The 18,830-nt window shown below is 36.9% G+C and overlaps 1 protein-coding gene across 2 annotated transcripts in view; it reads right to left on the reverse strand.

Annotated features, from left to right (window-relative positions):
- Positions 1–1,711: 1,711 nt before the first annotated feature.
- TLK1 (tousled like kinase 1) overlaps positions 1,712–18,830 on the reverse strand; it is a 67,957-nt gene continuing 50,838 nt past the window's right edge. For both annotated transcript variants that reach the window (XM_041473179.1, XM_041473177.1), the window contains exons 13-21: positions 15,203–15,300; positions 12,048–12,129; positions 11,696–11,787; positions 11,520–11,609; positions 10,733–10,902; positions 9,311–9,446; positions 6,761–6,872; positions 6,376–6,483; positions 1,712–3,458 (exon numbers count right to left, since the gene is read on the reverse strand). In XM_041473179.1, the coding sequence (XP_041329113.1) occupies positions 3,282–3,458; positions 6,376–6,483; positions 6,761–6,872; positions 9,311–9,446; positions 10,733–10,902; positions 11,520–11,609; positions 11,696–11,787; positions 12,048–12,129; positions 15,203–15,300 (1,065 nt within the window). In that variant the 3' untranslated portion in view covers positions 1,712–3,281. The remainder of the gene's footprint in view (positions 3,459–6,375; positions 6,484–6,760; positions 6,873–9,310; positions 9,447–10,732; positions 10,903–11,519; positions 11,610–11,695; positions 11,788–12,047; positions 12,130–15,202; positions 15,301–18,830) is intronic.

Genomic DNA, 18,830 nt, shown 5'->3' on the forward strand with positions numbered 1-18,830 from the left:
CAGCCTTACCTTTCCTACAAAGGCAACACAGTCCTCAACTCTACAGTCCATGGCTGCCTGGAGGTATGGTCCAGGCCTCAGGAAGGGTATTTACACCCTGAGGCCCATGGCAGGCTGGTGCTGGGACCCGATAGCGCCCTGGTCCCTGTGATGTGGTGGCAGATGGACACGCTGGGCTGGCTGGCTCACCAGCGTGAGGCTGTGCAGGGCCAACAGCGCCAGTCCCTGCTGCCTGCAGCCCTCAGCTCCGACACCAGAGTCCTCACTCTGGCTGTAGCTGACACAGAGAAAAAAAAAGTTTTAAAAAATGCAATAGCAATTGTGAGACTCAAGTATTTTAGACATCGATACAGGGACACTCACTACCACATTGGCTTCAAATTTTGAGGCCCCCCTGTCCTGATACACTGCCCAGGTCCCTACCTCGCCAGGCCAGGCTCTCCAGTCTCCCTTCCCAATGCAATATCCCACTTCTGGAGAAGAGCACCAAGTCCTGAGCGCTCTTTGAAGAATAATAAAAGAGCAAAAGACCCTTCTCACCTTGCTGGCAACTCCCCTCCCTCGCCGAACCGTTCCTCCACACAACAGGGCAGCAGGGGCGGTGCTGCACCTGCCCAAGAGGCCCCGCGGGCCGCAGCCCCTGTGCGCCCACAGCCCCTGTGTCACCGCAGCCCCTGCGCCACCCACAGCCCCTGCGCCACTGCAGCCCCTGTGCGCCCACAGCCCCTGTGTCACCGCAGCCCCTGTGCCCCCCCACAGCCCCTGTGCACCACAGCCCCCTGTGCCCCCCACAGCCCCTGTGTCCCCACAGCCCCAGCCCCAGCCGGGCCGGAATGCAGGGCACGGCTGAAGCTGCAACGCTGCTGGGGTCCTGCATCCCCTCCCCAGGCTGGATGTGCCGTGTCCTGCCTGGCCAGGCTGGGGACCCCGCCTCAGACCTGTGGTTTTCCTACAATCCGGAAGACATCAAAGCTGGAGCAGGAACACGCAGGGTGCTTTACATTCCAAAACGTGCTTTCCTTTTCGGGGCTGCTGATTTTAAACCACGCATTCTCCTGCTCAGGCTGCCAGGCGGGCAGCAGCAGCGCGGAGCTCCCCGGGCCGTGCTGCTCCAGTGCCTCCACGCATTTCCCGACTTCCCGCCAAAAGCGTCAAAGGCTCTTTTCAGAAAGTCAAAAGACTGACCAGCCTCCACAAAACAAAACAGTTCCCACTATCCAGCGTATTTTCATGTGGTAAAACCATCAATTCAATTTCAGTTATCAACATGCAGAATAAGAAGGAATGAAATTTAATGTGAACTTAGAGCTATAGCACATTCTCCTTGAACTCTGCACTCGGTCTTGTGCTGTAGAGAGTGGAAAGGATGGAGTCCCAGTATTCTGTTTGAGTCTAATTTTCTAATAATTCTATGAGCTAATGTTATCCCACAGATCAGTATTTTAAAAAGAACCACTGAAATACTTACAAGTTGTTACTGTGCAGTCTGTTCAATCAAATTAAGTTTTCGTTACCTCATCATGACAGATTTTTAAAGTTTCATTAATCTTCCCCTTTCACCTCCAATGTTACTTAAATTAATTATTGTATTATTGGCCTTTTGTTTGTAATTAAGAAGAGTTTGCTTTAAATATTTTTGTGTTGCTCACTGATACGGTTATGTGATTTGCCCTGTGCTGAAATGCAAAAACACACAATGAAAACCTTGAAATTTCAACTGCCTGTTGTTTATTACTGTTTTGGCTACATTCTCTACAATTTCAGCAGCATTTTAAAGAGACAGTTAACATTTCTTTATATACAATGAAAACAAAATGGCTTGCAACATCAGAAACAAGAGCAACAGTTTAACTGTACAATACTAAATGAAAACCTGTGGTAATACAGCCTCCTCTTTCTGCAACATGGACAAAATTACATATAGGTATTCAGCATCAAGAATGGGATAGTAAAAAGAATAGTGAACAGGAGAGAGATACACTGTTCTGAAAAATAAGTTTCTACCATACAAGGCAGTTAGAAAATGTTTCACATTTTAAAATATCTGTACAAGCCACAAGAAACATTTCCTTGTTGATAGGAACTTCCAGAAATAGAGAATAACCATGAGCAACTTCTACATCTACTATCCATGCGCTCTGCAGGACGAGAACGCAATAAACTGACTGAAAGAACTGTAAATTGCCAACACAGATCTGCCTTACATGCCTTGATTGTTAACAGATTGCCTGTGCTCCATCTCTCTACAGTTGACTCGCACCTTAAGGAGGTCATTTGACTCTTGTAAAAGTAAAAGCAACGTCATTTAGCAGCAATTAAAAGCGCCTTGAGGGAGACTTAAAAAAAATACAATATCCAATTAGAAAAAGCCATACTTTAAACATTTGTACAGGAATAAGTTGCTGAAATTTAACTGAAAATGTGACATCTGTACAACAATTTACAGTAGAGCTAGAAGGGAATTTATCATTATTCCTGCATAGAACATTATACATGACCTGTTTGCATTTGGTTTCATACTGTTGCTTGCTTTTATTAGAAGCCTGGAAGGTTTCACAAGTTTCAATACTACAGCAAGTATAGTATTTTAAAAAAACTGAATGGATTTCAAAATTAGCAATCTACTTGAGAAGTAAGTACCAGGAATTCCATATCACCCTTCCAATCTAAATTCAGTGGAACACCACCACATTTTTGGAGGTACAAGCCTGAGTAGCCAAATAAAATACTCCAATTTTATTTGAGAAATCTGATGCTGAACATTATCTTTCACCATCTCACATTCCTTACTTTGGTTTTGAAAGATCAATGTCTTGGAAAGATGGCAGTTCATTTACTTCATAACCAGGCACAAAATTTTTCCTGTGTTTTCAAATTTGCTCACTACCCTTTTTTATTTAAATAATGAAAAACTACCCTTCATGTTAGAACTTTCCAGTATCCACCAAATGTACTTTAAAGTATTAAAAAGATTATTTACAATGTTCCCCAGAAAAAACTAAAAACCTTTTCTTCAGTCTTAAACACAGTATACCTGTTAGTTTGTAACAGGAAGTGTCATCCTTCATCCTTCAATGTTTAACGGTGTTTCTCAGAAGGGCACATTTATTCACAGTCCATGATCCACTCCAATCATACAAATGACACTATGTAGGAGGACTTCAGTCTGAAAACACAGTTATCAAACTCGTCCTGTGTAAAAACACTCAAATGCTTTCAAGCTCAAGTCTGCATCTGAAAACTAAACAAAGATATCATCCCATTCCTCAGCTGGAGAAATTTCAGTACGAAATAATGCTTGAAGTAGGTGGTGTAGGGGATGCTGCTAGGCCAGTCATATGCAAGTTTCCTGAAGAATTTGATCTCCTCATATGAGGGAGAAGATAAGGATCATTAGCCAGCTGGTGGACATCAAATCTATCCTCTTTTCGGTATGCTAAACAGCGTCTGATAAAGGCCTAGGAAAGAAATGTACAAAGTTACAGTAACATTCCAAATATTTATATTTGCTTTCAGGCAAATAGGCAAGTCCTCCTGGATAAACTAGCTTCTAAACAAATTATTTTTCTTAAATAATTCAATTCAAATGACAATGTAACGTTTTGCTGCTGAGCCCAGTGAATAATGTAACATCATGGCAGAAAGAAAAAAATCAGCAAATTAATTGGCTTCAAATAATCACACTTCAAATATTTATTTCCATGTTTAGGAACTATATTTACAAGTAAAACATTAGCACCTCACCTGATCAGATTTTTGCATGTTTTATGCCTCAACAAACAAAAACCAGGAGCAAGTGTCAGAGGATTGAAAAAGGAGACCTTTCTACTTTCTCCAATGAGCTTCTAAAACCACTGAATGGGGAAGAATAGGTGGATGATGCAGAGACAGAATTTCAATGCTTTAGCTGACTTTTGAAAACAAGCATTTCCACATGTGCCATGACAGGGTATAGCAAAACGTGAAACTGACATTGGTCGTTGCCATTCTCAGTAGGCATTACATAAAGAACATTTAGGAAACCACTACCTTGCTGAAACTCTCTTCCCATGAAAAACTCAATCACATCTGCTTAAAATTACCTAATGAATTTAAAAACTCTGTAGCTAAATTCACTTTGTCATCCCTACATTTAGGTCCATATGACCTATGCCAATCATTTTGTGCTGAAAGTTTCTGTCAAGTTTTATGTCTAGCACACACAGAACATTTGGTCTCCTGAGAGCCTGGGCTTCAACATTTAATGATAGAAAATCCTTATTATTGCTACAGAACTGATTAGCACATCATTACTTAATTTAGAACTTAATTTAAAAGAATTACATATGTCTTCTTTGATAAATCTGTTCAGCTGTTTGTTCTTTGTTCCAATTAAAACTGGAGATAAAAGGAGAAAATCTGTGATACAAGTTCCAAAGAATCATGCTAGAATTTACCTCTAACATTTGCATATCCAGCATGAACAAGGTACAATATAAAAATCATGCACATCTGTTAGTAGATATTCACATGTTCTTGGATATTACAGATTTTAATCAAATTCTTCACAGTAAATCCTTCAAAACCAATGAACTGTAAAACAGTTATTCTCAAGATCCTCAGAGTAACAGTTTGTGTCTGAAATGTTTTTAAAACACTTCACAGTTTGTGGCACTGTAGCCACACTAGTGTGAAGCAAAGGAGACCACTGCACAAAACAGGAAACAGTGAGGAGGATCAAAGGACAGTTACAGTCTGAAAACTAACTAACAATGTCATTTGAGGTTCCATATTTATTTAATCTCTGTGCTTTCCAAATCAGAATTTCAGCTTACAAGCTGTTCTTTTCCAACTGCCAGGCCTATAAATCTGAAAAACAACTTGGATTCTACACAGTCATTGTAAATGGTCTACATTAAGAAGTTAGTCTGAAATTGTTTTATAGCATTTCCACCAGAGAATAATTTCTCCCTCTCTCTCATAGCTATCATGACAATGGTTAATGTAAGTGGAGAATACTGGAAGTTTTAGTCTTTCAAACAAACAGAGCATGCAAATACACAGAAAATACAAAAAGCTGCCAATTCTCCATGCTGAACTGTCTACTCCTTCCTAACATCCTCTGTATAAAAACTATTAATGACAAGAAATGCAAAGTTAAAAGACACAGATATAAACTCTCACTATATAAAGGTATCAGCAACATGATGCATGCTTGTCAACTGCATTCAAGGGATAGTTTTTTCAAATGCCAGTGAAAAATCAACAGCAAACAAAAACTTCAATCAAAACCCGCCCCTCCCCCCCCAACTCTAACTACAATTCTTCAAACAGTTTTTCATAACATTAACTGCAACTCTCTCACACTTTTAGAAAATACAATTAACAAAAATATGGCCCACTTGTAACAGCAAAAGACTTATTGTACCCAAAAGACTTATTTTGTTGGGAAGTTACTGCCTCTAGAAATATGTTTCCTTTCCTTTTAATCTTTAGAAGGTGAGTCTTAACATTCCTAAATTTTTGGTGTGTCCCTAATCTAAGTATGTTTAATTAGTTGCTGAAACTTGAATAAGCATTCTACTATCTAGGCATTTTTTTCTCAAAGAGCACATCAATTGCATCTGGTCATGAATATATCTTTCAAAAACTGGGAGAGATTTTACAAGCAAGCAACATACAATATTTTCTTCCACTTTCACAGAATTGGATTTGTGTTACAGATGCTCACAGCAGTAATCATTTGGGAAACCACCTTAATCTGTTTCTGAACAGCCAGTCTGTGCGGAGGAACTGACACCTTTGTGTCAGAGCAACTATTTTGGCAGTCTTATTTCCTGAATCAGCATCAAAATGTCTTCTAGATTCTTATTCTCAAGAATTCATGTTTCTAAACTCAGATTTAAGTTAATACACACATAGTACGACCTTTCAAAGGGAAGAGTATTAGAGGTCATATCCTTCAGGTACCTGGTAGTCAAGTAGTTCTAGCCAATAAGGCTGCAGAGAATTACATCCACTATTTTCAGAAAGAGCTTGCTACTGTTAGCAGCAGCATTTCACAAGAACTTCTAGTAAGACAGCCTGAATGAGACACATAAGGTCCTCTGAGAAAAAGTAAAGCAGACGATTTTTGAGGTGGCCTACTTAAAAGCCACTTGCAAATTTCTGGAGTGTATATATACATACATATATATATAGTTTTGCTTTGAATTATGTGATTTTAAGAAGTCCCAGAATAAGGTTGCTTAAATAAAAACATCCAAATACTAGCGCTCAAGTACGTTTTTCTACATACTTAGTTATTATGTCTCACAGCATTCTTGGGTTAACAACAATTTTACAGCTGAATCCTTTAAGATGAATGTTTTACTCAGAGATTAGAGTAAAAGTTACCTTGGCTTCATTGCTTACAACAGGTTTGACAGGGAATTGAACTTCTGTGGCTTTTAATATTGTATTTTCTTGTAGGATATCTTGCTGTGATTGATTGTGGCCAAATGGCTGCAAAACAAGCACATGTTTTTTTTCAGGAGATTTATCCAATTACTTTGATTTCATAAATATTTATCCTATAGTAAGTTGTTTCAGTGTTAATACAAACTGCCAACTATTCTGCAAATAAAAAGGTTACAGGCAAGATTTTATAATTTTTTGTAAAATCAATGTACACCGCCAAAAAGTAACACAAGTAATTTTCCATGTGGATTCATGTCTTTACAGTCTAGTGAGAACAGGCACCTACACTAAAACTCTTTAGATTTTCTAAAGCTTTCCTTACCTTTCTACCATAAAGGCATTGGAAAAAAATTACTCCAACTGACCACACATCAACCTTATTAGAAATCTTTGGTGGCTCTTTGCCAACTACAAAACACTCTGGAGGCAAGTACCTGGAAAACAAAACAGGCATTTCAGTCTGTAAGTATGGCATCATAGATGCTATAGTGCTCAATTATCAAAGTGTACAAACACCTCACCTACACAGGTCTGAGCTTTTGACAATTGTACACCCGTCCTAAAATCTGCATTCCAACACCTTGCAACCCATCAAAACTGATATTACAGTTTCTATACAGTTAGTCAAATAGAGGGGTCTAACACAAGCACAAATACAAACATTTTTTACCTAAACTGCCAATTATCACCTCTTTTTAAATTGGGACCCCAGGTTAAATATGAAGCCATCTATCAAAGCAAGAAAACATGAAAGCCAAATAGGGTATTTTACAGCAAGATCTGGTTAGGAATCAAAGAAAATGCAGATATAGCTTAAAGACCCTTTACCCAAGTTTTTAGTAAAAATGGTAACATTACCCAGACGTGTATATAATAGATAAAGGTGATTGTTATTTCTGTATCTATATTTTGCAGAAAGAGAACTTTGCTTAATGGAAGTTGAGGAAGTTCCCATGCCATTCCTGAATTACAGAATAACTGATGAAATGGAACTTCCTTTAAAAAGCAAACAAAACCTTCCATATGTATTAATTTAAGGGCAGTCACGTATTATTGACTGTAATACTTAAAATTGAAAAAGGCAAAAAAACTACTAGGGCAACTACAGAACAGGCACTCTGTCATCAACAACATATAAGACTTAAAGAGAAACTTTGAAGAAATATTTGTAGAAATGGAGATAGGCAGAAATTTGAGATGAAAATGCAACAATTTTAAACAGTATCACAAACTTTCTTCTGGAATACTTGTCTACAATTCTGATTACAACAATCAAGACAACTGATCTTAAAGTGACACAAATGCAAAGAAGGTTACTAAAATGATCTGAACAATGGATAGCCTACAGTTTAGAGGGAAAAAAGTGCAGGCTACAAAACCACCAAGGTGCAAGTACTAGGAAGGGGCCACAACTTACATGAGGGAGGACAATGATAGCACAGGAACAAACAAGTATAAACTGGCCACAAACATACACAGTCTGCAAATTAGAGGATTAGGTTTCTAATGATCAGAGGACTGAGGTTACAGAAGACATTTCAAATTAGATTACTGGGGCCAAAACATGAACTAAATTTAATATAAACATCTAGAAGTTTACCAAAGAGATTATATAACCTAACTGCCTGGGAAGGCAGGTAACTGAAGCCAGTGACTGAGGAAATCCCTTCCAGGGCTATGCTGCTGACAGTTTGTGCAATGTACTCTGAACAGACTCATTCCCAACCTCAAACTCACTCTAAGTTTTTCCCTCCCTAATGAAGATTTTGGGCTCAGAGAAAGCATAAATTGGAAATGCAGAGATTCATCATGAATCTATAATGATTACAGATCTTTTTTTACTTTTAAGTTTGCAGCATCACTAGTGCCTGAGGCATTCTAGATGAAATCCAAAAGCCAAATTTTTTCTGATATATATTCTTAAAATAAAACATTTAAACTGGTGTTTAAATAGGTAAAGCATTCAAAAGAGCAGCAAAAACCTAACACTTCTAAAATGCTTCAACTTGAGTAATCATTATCTCACAGCATGTGTGCAGTGGCATTTGTGGAAGAGTATGTGTTTCTTTTTCTAAAACCTCTGAAGGAAAAGGCAAAAACTTTATTACATACAACTCCTGAATATGGGAAGAGGTGCAAAGCAAATGGGAATGACACTGACTTCTCTGTAGAGCAAATGACTTGTAACAACCTGCCCAGTACAGGATTTCTAATCCACCCACCCTGACACAGCCATCACATACCCAGGCTGAAAGAGCTACAGTGCCATGAAGAATCTGCATCTTTAGGGATTCTAAAAACAGATTTTCTGTAAGCAATGAAATGCTTATTGTCATACCTATGCTTTGGCAGCTGTAAAACTCCAGTGTTTTGGATAAGCATGCAAATACACAAAAAATAAATCACAGCTGCTGCGCTGTCATTAATGTTTAGGAAGGAAGAGTGAATACTCTTTTGTCGTAAGGACATTACCTGCTGGTAATACCTGTTCTACAATTTCCAAGTACTAAGCACCCACACTTAATCATCAAATGTCCCTGTCAAATGTCTTCAACCTCCAGCAGCCAAAGAAACAATACCTTCCTCTTCAGAGGTTACCATGTTTCTAAATCAGTGATCATCTCCACATTTACTTATACATACTTATAAATAAATAACACACACACACACACTCTCTTATTTTACTTGTTAAGTTAGATTCTTCTAACATTTGGGAATATGAACATCACAGTACTGCACAAAGACCTTTGTCTGCCATCCATGTTAATGTTTTCAGTCCTAGTTGTCTCTCCAAATTGGCTTTATAAGGCTACATTTATAAAATACGAACAATGATCCAAAGTGTAAACAGCAAAATCCAATCAGGGCTTACCAGTAAGTTCCTGCTCCCTGTGAAGTTAAATCCATTCCATCCACCCCATAGCTATCATCATCCATTATTTTGGACAGACCAAAATCAGTAATTTTTATTTCTCCACATGCTGTTCCATCTACAAGAAGGATATTACCTATTCAGGGGGAAAAGAAAAGAAAAATTACTTCAAAAAAGCTAACAGAATGCTTTATTTTCAAAACCAGGTTCAATTTTCAAGAACATCTAACTTCATAAGGGTAAGTGACAATTTTACAGAACCAAAGACTCAGAACCATAAACCAGCCTGGGTTAAAATGGATCCATGACCAGACCCACAGCCCTGGTGTTATTAGCACCACGCTTGATACTGAGATACATTTACATAATCTTTACATCCTCAAGTCTGGAGTAACTTGAGTATGACAAGTTTCTGTGCAGTTTCAGCAACTCTTTAGGTTACCATGATGATCTGAAATGGCTCTCTCATTTGGGAGCTGGTTGGCCAGCAAAGAAACACCAAAATGGAGGGAGGAAATATCAGAATGCAGCTGTATATTAGTTACAAATAAGTTTCTTTCATTATTTTTCTGCCAGAACAAACCCTACACTACAGTTTTCAGGGTCTGCATATGTCACAAAATTGTGCCAAAAAATTGCTGCAATCCTACAAATCTTACTCCATGTGTTAAAGTTGTACAATAATTTCTTGATATAAAAATTATTTTATGAAATTCCTCTGAGAACAAAAATATAATGAGACTAAGAATACATTCTGTACAATTTCATAAGACAAAATAAACCTGTGTGAACAGTTTATTACAGAACAGAAAGCAAACAGCCTGGCACTAAGAATTACTTTACAAACCCCATACTTGGAAGTGTAGCAGATTAAAGCACATGAAGAATATAAGCTTCATTCATGCAAGATGGTAAAACAAAGACAATGGCATCAAGACAAATACTGTTTATAAACATACTTATTATTCATTGTAAAGAAAACTCTCTGTAAAGACTTGTTTTGGAATGCTTATACTGGGATGCTGAAAGTGACTGATTACATATTTACAGGTTTAAAAAAAAAAAAAAGGGAAAAATTAATTACACATCAGCATTCCACAATTACCAGACAGGACTGAGCCTACTAATGATCTTATCTGTTTATACTGCTAACTACCAATGCATGTATCTATTAGCTATATGATTTTTTCCTACAAATTCAAATCAAAATAATGCAAAGTAGAAAAGTGGTAACAAACACTTTCCACAGAAAAGGCAGATGATTCTGGCAATGAAATTCTGAAGAAAAGTACATACTTCTTCCAGTTGTTTGCAATAACCCTGACACACAGAAGATAACTCTGGCATTTTCAGGCATGAATTACAAACAAAATAAAGGATAAAAAATAAATTACATTTTCAATCATAACATTTCTCAGTTACCTGGTTTAAGATCATAGTGTATAATAGGAGGCTTGATCTCATTGAGATACCGTAGTGCATTTACTATTTGCATTACAATGGACCTAGCTTCTTTCTCTGACATCAATTTATGTTGCTTGAGATAGAAATCCAAGTCATTGCCTTCACAGTATTCTAAAACCGTGCAAAACCTTGGATAGAATTCAGAGACACAAAATGAAAGAATGTATCATACTGCACAATCAGAAACAGACATGACAACCTAGTTTCATTCTGACAAGTTTAAGAATGGCTGTCTGAATATTAAAATACATGAATGAAATTGTTCATAGAACACATGGTGTAACTATTAGCTTATGAAAACTTAAATAAATCAGAACATTCACACTAAAAGATAAAATGCATCCATATGGATGAGAAATTAAGAAAAGCCTCTTTATTTATAGTAGACACATTTCTCAAAATCAAAATGCCTTAACTATCCCTTAAGATGTCACAATTTCATGCAAAGACGTACAGCCCAGTCACCAGGGGCTATACCTAGGCTAGTAATGCTCCTGATGCCATTTAGTCTTGGAAAATTGTCTAAGGTATGGCAGCCTTTTAATGCCAGTCAGGCATTGCAAAACACTCTCTTCATCACCTTATAGAAAGCCTGCAATATTTAGCAGACAAAATTCTGCAACTAGTCTGGGGTTTTTTAAAATGTTTTGGCTGAAAGCAAGAGCATACGTTATTTTTGTTCAAATACTCTTCATTTCTGTTTATCTAATATACAGCACTAAAATCCTCGCCAAGTTCTACTTACGTATCTGTATCCAGGGAGAAGTAGTCATACAGTTTAACTATTCGGGGGTGATCCAGTTCTTTGTGTATTCTATACTCTCTGCAGGCATGTCTAAAAGAAGATGGATACATTAGCCTTCTACAATCAACAAAATGCTATTAAGCTTAACATATGAAGCATAAGTAATTAGTATTTACTTGTGGTAGTTTTCTTTCTTTTCATCCCTCCAGCTTTTGTTAAGCTGGTGAATCTTCACAGCAGCATATCTTTGTTCATAAAGATCAAAAGCCTAAAAAAAGAAATGCATGAATATGGCAAAGTTATAACCAAAGGTGATAAAAATAACACCCAGTAAAGTGAGGAAAAAAGAAGGCATGTAATTCACAAATCTATTGACAAGGCTACTGTCATGCTACCTCTCCTCCACAGGTTAATCGAAGCCTGGTCAGCCCATTACAGTCTTTCTACTTAATAAGATCCCATTTTGTTCCCCCCAAATTAAATGTACATGGCTCAAAAATTGTATTTATCAGACTCAACAAACCCTACCTTGTATACTTCACTGAAGCCACCTCGGCCAAGTAAATGGAGTAGCAAATACCGTTCATTCAATGTGGGGTGATCTTTAAATCTGGAAAGAAAAAAAAATTGTTTTATTCTGTTTAAGGTAGACAAGTAGCATCTAAAATGCAAATTTCTAAGTATTACTCATAAAATAAAGTTCTCTTTTTAGAAATAACATACAATATGCTGAGCAATATTACACCACATGAAATCTTACGACAAAACTGTACAACATGATCAATACCTTTTGATTATTTAGTTTACACATACTACCACAACACTAACATCCAAACAAACAATCAACCCTGGCAAACGTTTTGTTATTTTTCTCTGGGGTTTTTTTGAGGATAAGAAAAGCATGCTTAAATTTAAACATGTGATACATAGGTCTCTCTTTGTTGTGCCGAATTTTAGAGAAGACTCCATTTCAACTTTCTGGAACAGACAACAAGGACATTCTTCCAATTTCACACAAAACATGACTAGATATTACTACCTCTTTTTAAAAAAAAAATGGATTTTATATAACACTAGGAAGTTAAATCAGAAACAGCAATATGGGGAAAACACACAAAAGAACTGACTATCTGCTCACACCTAAGCAAAAGCAAAATGAAAACACTTCTTCTAAATATAAAATGATACTGCCAGACCAAGAAAAAGGACCATACCCTCTCTTCTAAAATATATAGGAGACAAAATACATGCTTCCATCCAATCAGAGGGATCTGAATATTCATCACATTCTTAGTACAGCAATGAGACAAGGACAAAATCTAAGGCAAGCAGCCAGTTATATTCCATAGAAAACTTTAAAGAAGAATTTAGGGCCAGTCTGCCAATAGCTCATCCCATCCTTCCATATTCTCTACAGTTTTGGAAGTATGGTCATAGGTAGTCAAGCATTTGAGAAAAGATGCATATTCTTGCCTACTGTACCCCTTTTAGAAATAAAACTTTCCTTTTTTCTTCACTATAAAGATGCACACTTCAATGCTAAATATTTTTTAAAGAAACCATAGACAGTAAATAATGTATTCAGTGTAGAAGAAAAACAAATTTAGAAGCAGCATCATTAGGCATTTGATGTCATGTGACCAGTAGCCCAATTCTTTTTCTATAGTCTTTCTCCTCTAGTAGGCCCATCTTGTGAATCTTACCACCTTCCCTCTCCATGGCTTTTGCTACTCTGTGTGGCTCTCCATGGCTCAGAACCTGCACCCCAACACCATGTGGGCTCCGAAGGCAGGGAAGCCCTAACCTGCATTCCCAACTTGTCCCATTATTCCAGTGCAGCTGTAGACATACACGTTTACCCAAGAGTAGATGGACTCGTTGCTAGAACCAGAAAATGGGCTTAGCTTTACACCACAGATGGAAGTGGAAATCCCAACAGGATTTGAGTCAGAATCCAGCAGCTGCTTTGGCTGAGAACTCTCTCCCTTACCAAACAGCCACATCACCAAGACATGTTAGGAAAGACAGCAGGGGCTACAGACCTAAATTATTTCTCCATTGCTTCTCTCCCCTACATGAGGACTAGGAGCTGTGCCTTGGCCACTTGGTAAATACTTGTCTAAACTCCCACAAAAACATGAACACACAGTTTAAAGCTTTTCATTCTGTACCATAAAATGGGTCAGCATTGACTGCAGATGATGAGCAGTGAAGCTGCACCATGGACTGAAGCTTGTCCATGTCCTGTGACTGCTTTCAACTGTGATTGTAATTTGGACATTCTTTGCCCCACATATGCAGTATTTTCATAGTCAAATCCTGTAATTTTTCTGTGCCATTTATTCCTTATTGTTGAAGGATCCTTTTTGAAAAAAACTAAACCTGTTCTAATGCAAACACTGAAGATTTATAAAGGTTGTCATTTAACATGCTTGTTTATTTGTTGTAGGACATTTATTTTAAAATAATATTGTATTTTTTATTTTAAAATATAGATTTTTTAAAAAAGAAAATACTCTGCCATCAATATGTAAGTATCAACACCCATTATTCTTCATACCCAAAACACAGAACAATTTAGCTATCAATTATCACTAAAGCCACATGGTAACAAATAATTTCTGTATTACTGCATGGAAGGTACCATCAGAACAGTTAGACACAATTTCACACCTTTTTCATATTTAAAAGCCTTAGTCTACGCACAATTCTATTGTGTCCAAAAAGTAAAAAATAAATACTGAAGGTTTAAGGCTACTGCTTCATAAACATTTTCTAGTGCAGAAAGTGAGAAGTCGAGTCCCATCACATCCTTCCCCTTGGCTCATTCCACCCTTGCACTGCCCTCTCTCCTCATGGCAGTATAAACATTTTTGCAACTGGGCAAAGAACTAGACCAGGAAATTGATCCTGGATTAAAATTAATCCAGAAAAATAAACCACAGGAGCTGTTTTTAATTTGGATTGATTTCCAGCATTGGTTCAGTAAAGAAATGCCATTGCAAGCATGTGAAAGAAAACAGGGCTATGTAGCCAGGGAGAGGCAGAACCAGTTCCTTTCAATCAACAGTGCCAGCTGAAAGTGTTGGTGAAACTGTAGTGCCTGAATTTGTCAGGATGGAAAACAGACTTAATGAAGTTATGTAATTATTACTTTCAAAACTACACAGTAGCAGTTCATATTATGTAGCAATTTAACATTGTGATACACTGCCATTCAAGGTGAAATACAAACTAACAACATAATATGGCTTTCTCCTGCTAGGTACCTATACCTAGTAGGAATGAAATCACAGAGCCATAAACACAAATCTAATTTTAAGTGCAGCACAAAATTGCTGGTGGTGCATCAAACCTCCTGCATTATTATCAACTAAGTGAACTGCATTAAGTTATCTCACAAGTGGCTTTTTTCAGCTTAGTAATGTGGTCTAGCAAGTTTCAGCTCTTCATTATAGGCTGTGTAGGTATGTTTTTTCTTATATATTCAACAAAAAGAATAATAAATTTACCAAATTATAAGAAATTTTAGTTAAGGTTAAATAAATTGGTGTTTAAAATACACATATAAACATAGAAAAGCAAAAGAAAATGATGAACAAGTCTCTTCTATAGGTAAAATGTGATACTAGAGAATTACTTTAAAAATAGACATGCAAAATTAAGACAGTAAGGACTCTTACTGTGAATTATCTTCATTATTTATTCTTTTCAGTTCTCTAATGTGAAGATTCCTAACTCTTTCCAAACGTTCAAGTTCTGCTTGTATTTCAGCTTCCTCCTGCAAATGAAAAGAAGGAAATATAAAAAGCTCATTTACTTCCCATTTGAAAAGGGTATTTTTACCCCTGCATCAATACTAGTGGTGATGGAGGAACATTACATTACAAAACCCTGCTGAACTAGAAGAAAGCACTGCTTTTCTCTTAAAGTCAGAAAAATTCAGAAAGATAAGGCAAAAGCCTGTTTCAAGAAATTTTTCTGTTCATGAACCTACAGGTAATGGGATGTTCATGGTTTTGTTCTGCACTGCAGGGATGCTATTTGAAATGAGAGGCAGCTGGGTTTTGTACCTCAGCCAAGGAGATAAATTATCTGGGAAGCGGTCTGAAATTGATGTACAAAAAAAAAGGAAAAAAACTGAGATATGGGCAATTATAGATTCTGTACCAACCAACAGATAAAGAAAAGACACGTAAAAGATTTTAAGGCTGAAGTGCAAATCAAGTAAAAGAATAAAAGAGCACATCATTACAGCAGAAACATGCTTAAGGTGCTGATACAAGACACCAAAACCAATCTAATTAGAAAAGATTTTTCCATTTGTATCTTATTAAAATTACAAATGAAGAATGTGTATTGCATAAGATTTTAAGTGCAACTTCAAAAGAAGCGTATCAGGTAGGAGCACATTCCTTAACTAATTTCAGCACTTAATTTTATCTCATCTTTATTCTATGCATTAGGAAACAATGAAATAATTATTTATTCAGGTCCTCTAAAATCATAAAGATTTCATGATGCCTAATTTGTGGAAACTTATGTATCTATACTCAAACTGAGAAACATACTCATTGAAAGATACTGTAGACAGGGTTATATTGATTTCAGAGTTAGCACCTCTAGAACTTGAAAATTTGAGGAAAGGGGAGACAAAATTAGTCCATATCAGAAAGCTCATAATTATGGAATTATTTCAGCTGAAAAGGAAAAAGGCCTGGCATCTGATACATATTTTTTCAGTAGCAGCACCCATCACCACCTCTTGTTATTTTGGCACTGCCTTTTGCACAGCCACATGGTATACCAAACTGGAATACTAATCAATCATTTCTTTAAGAAAAAAAATCAGAAGAAAGAAAAGAAAAAAAGAAATAAGCATCACACAAAAAATTTATATATTTGTTTTTTGAAAGAAGCCAGATCAGTTTTCCAATCCAATTTATTCTCTGACTGTACAACCCAGTGGTGCTGGTAAAAGCAAGAGGGCAACAAGCCATGGCACAAGGGAATGGAGGCACAAGTCAGCAAGGTACAGAGTAAATGCTGTAATGATATAGCGTTCATAAACCCATATACTGAAGCAACAACTGTATTTGTATGATCTAAAACACATATTAAATGACTACCTATCCAATGAATTGAGGAGCCTGGACTAGATGATTTCAGTGAATACCCTGAAACCATCCCCATAAGAGATGGAAAAAACTTCTCATCCAAAAACAAGACATGAGATGAACCTCCACGGAGGAAATGAAAATCAAATTCCTAATAATTTAAAAACTGTACTAAGTAGCACTGATCTGCCAGCAGATCTGGGTGGACCATTTTCCTAAGATACAATGTCAAGAGTTGTTTTTTGACTTTTTATATAATGTTAAACTCCTTTTTTCTATATTTGCACATATCCCTGCAGTACTCTGCTAAATACCCTGAAATGACAGGCAGTTCCTCATAACCCACTAGTCCTTTATAAAGAATTTCAGTCCTTCTCCCCTCACAAAAGGCCACACACTTATACACACAATTGTCTATGTTCTTCCCAAAGGCTAACAAAAAAAAATCCATCAGTTATGCCTCTTTTGGACCTTTTTGTTCATATATTATGCAATTCAGTGGTTCTCAAAATGTGGTTCATAGGCCAATGTTAGTCCAAAGAGAACTGGCTGCTTGCATTGTTTCCAGCTGTTATTTAGGACACTCAGGCTGTGAATACCTTTAAGCAAGAATAAACCAGCTTAGCTGCCTCAGGTCACTGCTATATAAAAGGAAGTGAGAAAACAAGAGCCTCTCTCCAGGACCAAAGCAACTAGCTGGAAAAGAATTTCCTGGGTAGCAGTAGGAAAAGAAAACTGGTGGTGGCAGCATGTACAGGGCACCAAAAATAAGAGCATCAGGAAAGCATCTCAAAAGTGAAAAGGAAGAGGAGCAGTCAGCAAAACAGCATATGCTGAAGGAATGAAGAAAAGAAATGTAAATAGCAAAGAAGCTCAGGGAAGAAATACAGCCATGTAAAATGAAGGTAACAAAACCAATGTTCTTAGTTAATGACAAAACATGTACCACACATAAGAATTATAATGTATTTTTATTATTTTCTTCAGATATAGTCAAGTATGATTTTTTAAGAATAACATTTGTTTTTCCCCTGGCATTTAGTCAAGGAATTTCCATCTTTTGCAAAGTACTCCAGCATTGATGCTCAAGGTGAAACCAAAATTCTGGTATTTTATAATCCTGTAACAGTTTATTTCATCTATCATTTGAAATTGCCATTAGACTTCCATAAAGTTAAAGCATGGAAAATAAACCTACAGAATTTCCTAACAGAATTTATGTGAAGCTGGAGCTTCTAAACCATTAACAATGAAGAACAATGCGAGCAGTCTACTTCACCAGTGCTAGCAAATTATATGCAGATTTCCTACTACAGATTCAAGTACTTTCCTGTCATATTCTTTAGAAACAGCTGCAGCTTTCTCAAGGGGCCCAGTTCAGTTTATTACAGTAGGATTTATAACAGGTGGCTTGTACATTTGAAGAGAACAGGCCTGAAACAGACTTGCAACATTTCAAGGGGAAAACACTATGACCTGTTTTGACCCAACAACTCAGGAACTACTACTCAGCACACAGAAGTCCTTTTCTTTCATTTTTGTTGAAATATTTCTGTCTGCATCAACTGCCATTCCATTTTACAGGTTATTCCTCTAAATCTTTGCTTGAATGAACAACAGTTTCTTCATATAATAATCTCACTACACAGATTTATTAGAATGATGGGATTCAAGAAAAAGTTTTTTCAGAAGTCAAAAACAAGAATAAAATATCTGACTGCAGAAATAATTTAGAAGAGATTTTCCATAAAAGTAGGAAAATTATATTCTCTTGTGATAGGTAACATGCTACCTGATAACAACTGAAATGAACACTGCAGACAATGAAAATGTTATGTTAATTCAGAAACAGAATGCTGTGAATTGTACCTTTCTAAAGGCCACAAAACAAAAATAAAGAGTCCATGCATCAAACTTGGCTGGCTCACTGAACTGTGAAACGAGCTCAGAAAGTGGAAGGGGAAGAGCAGGACTGGTGGCATCATCACTGTTAGCACTCTTAGAAGGATTTAAGGAGCCAGGACAATGTTACACTGGATGGACTCATTATTGCTCCCCTGTAATCCCAGTGTTTATGAAAAGTTAAATAAACAGAAACAAAAGGTAGGCCACTATTAGGTATAAAGTAGTACAGCAATTTCAGCACTAGGTTTTTTAATCAGACAGCTCCCAATGACCTATCTCTTCATTTTGA

This window comes from Pyrgilauda ruficollis, unplaced genomic scaffold, assembly GCF_017590135.1.
Source record: "Pyrgilauda ruficollis isolate IOZ18807 unplaced genomic scaffold, ASM1759013v1 scaffold3, whole genome shotgun sequence".
NCBI lineage: Eukaryota > Metazoa > Chordata > Aves > Passeriformes > Passeridae > Pyrgilauda > Pyrgilauda ruficollis.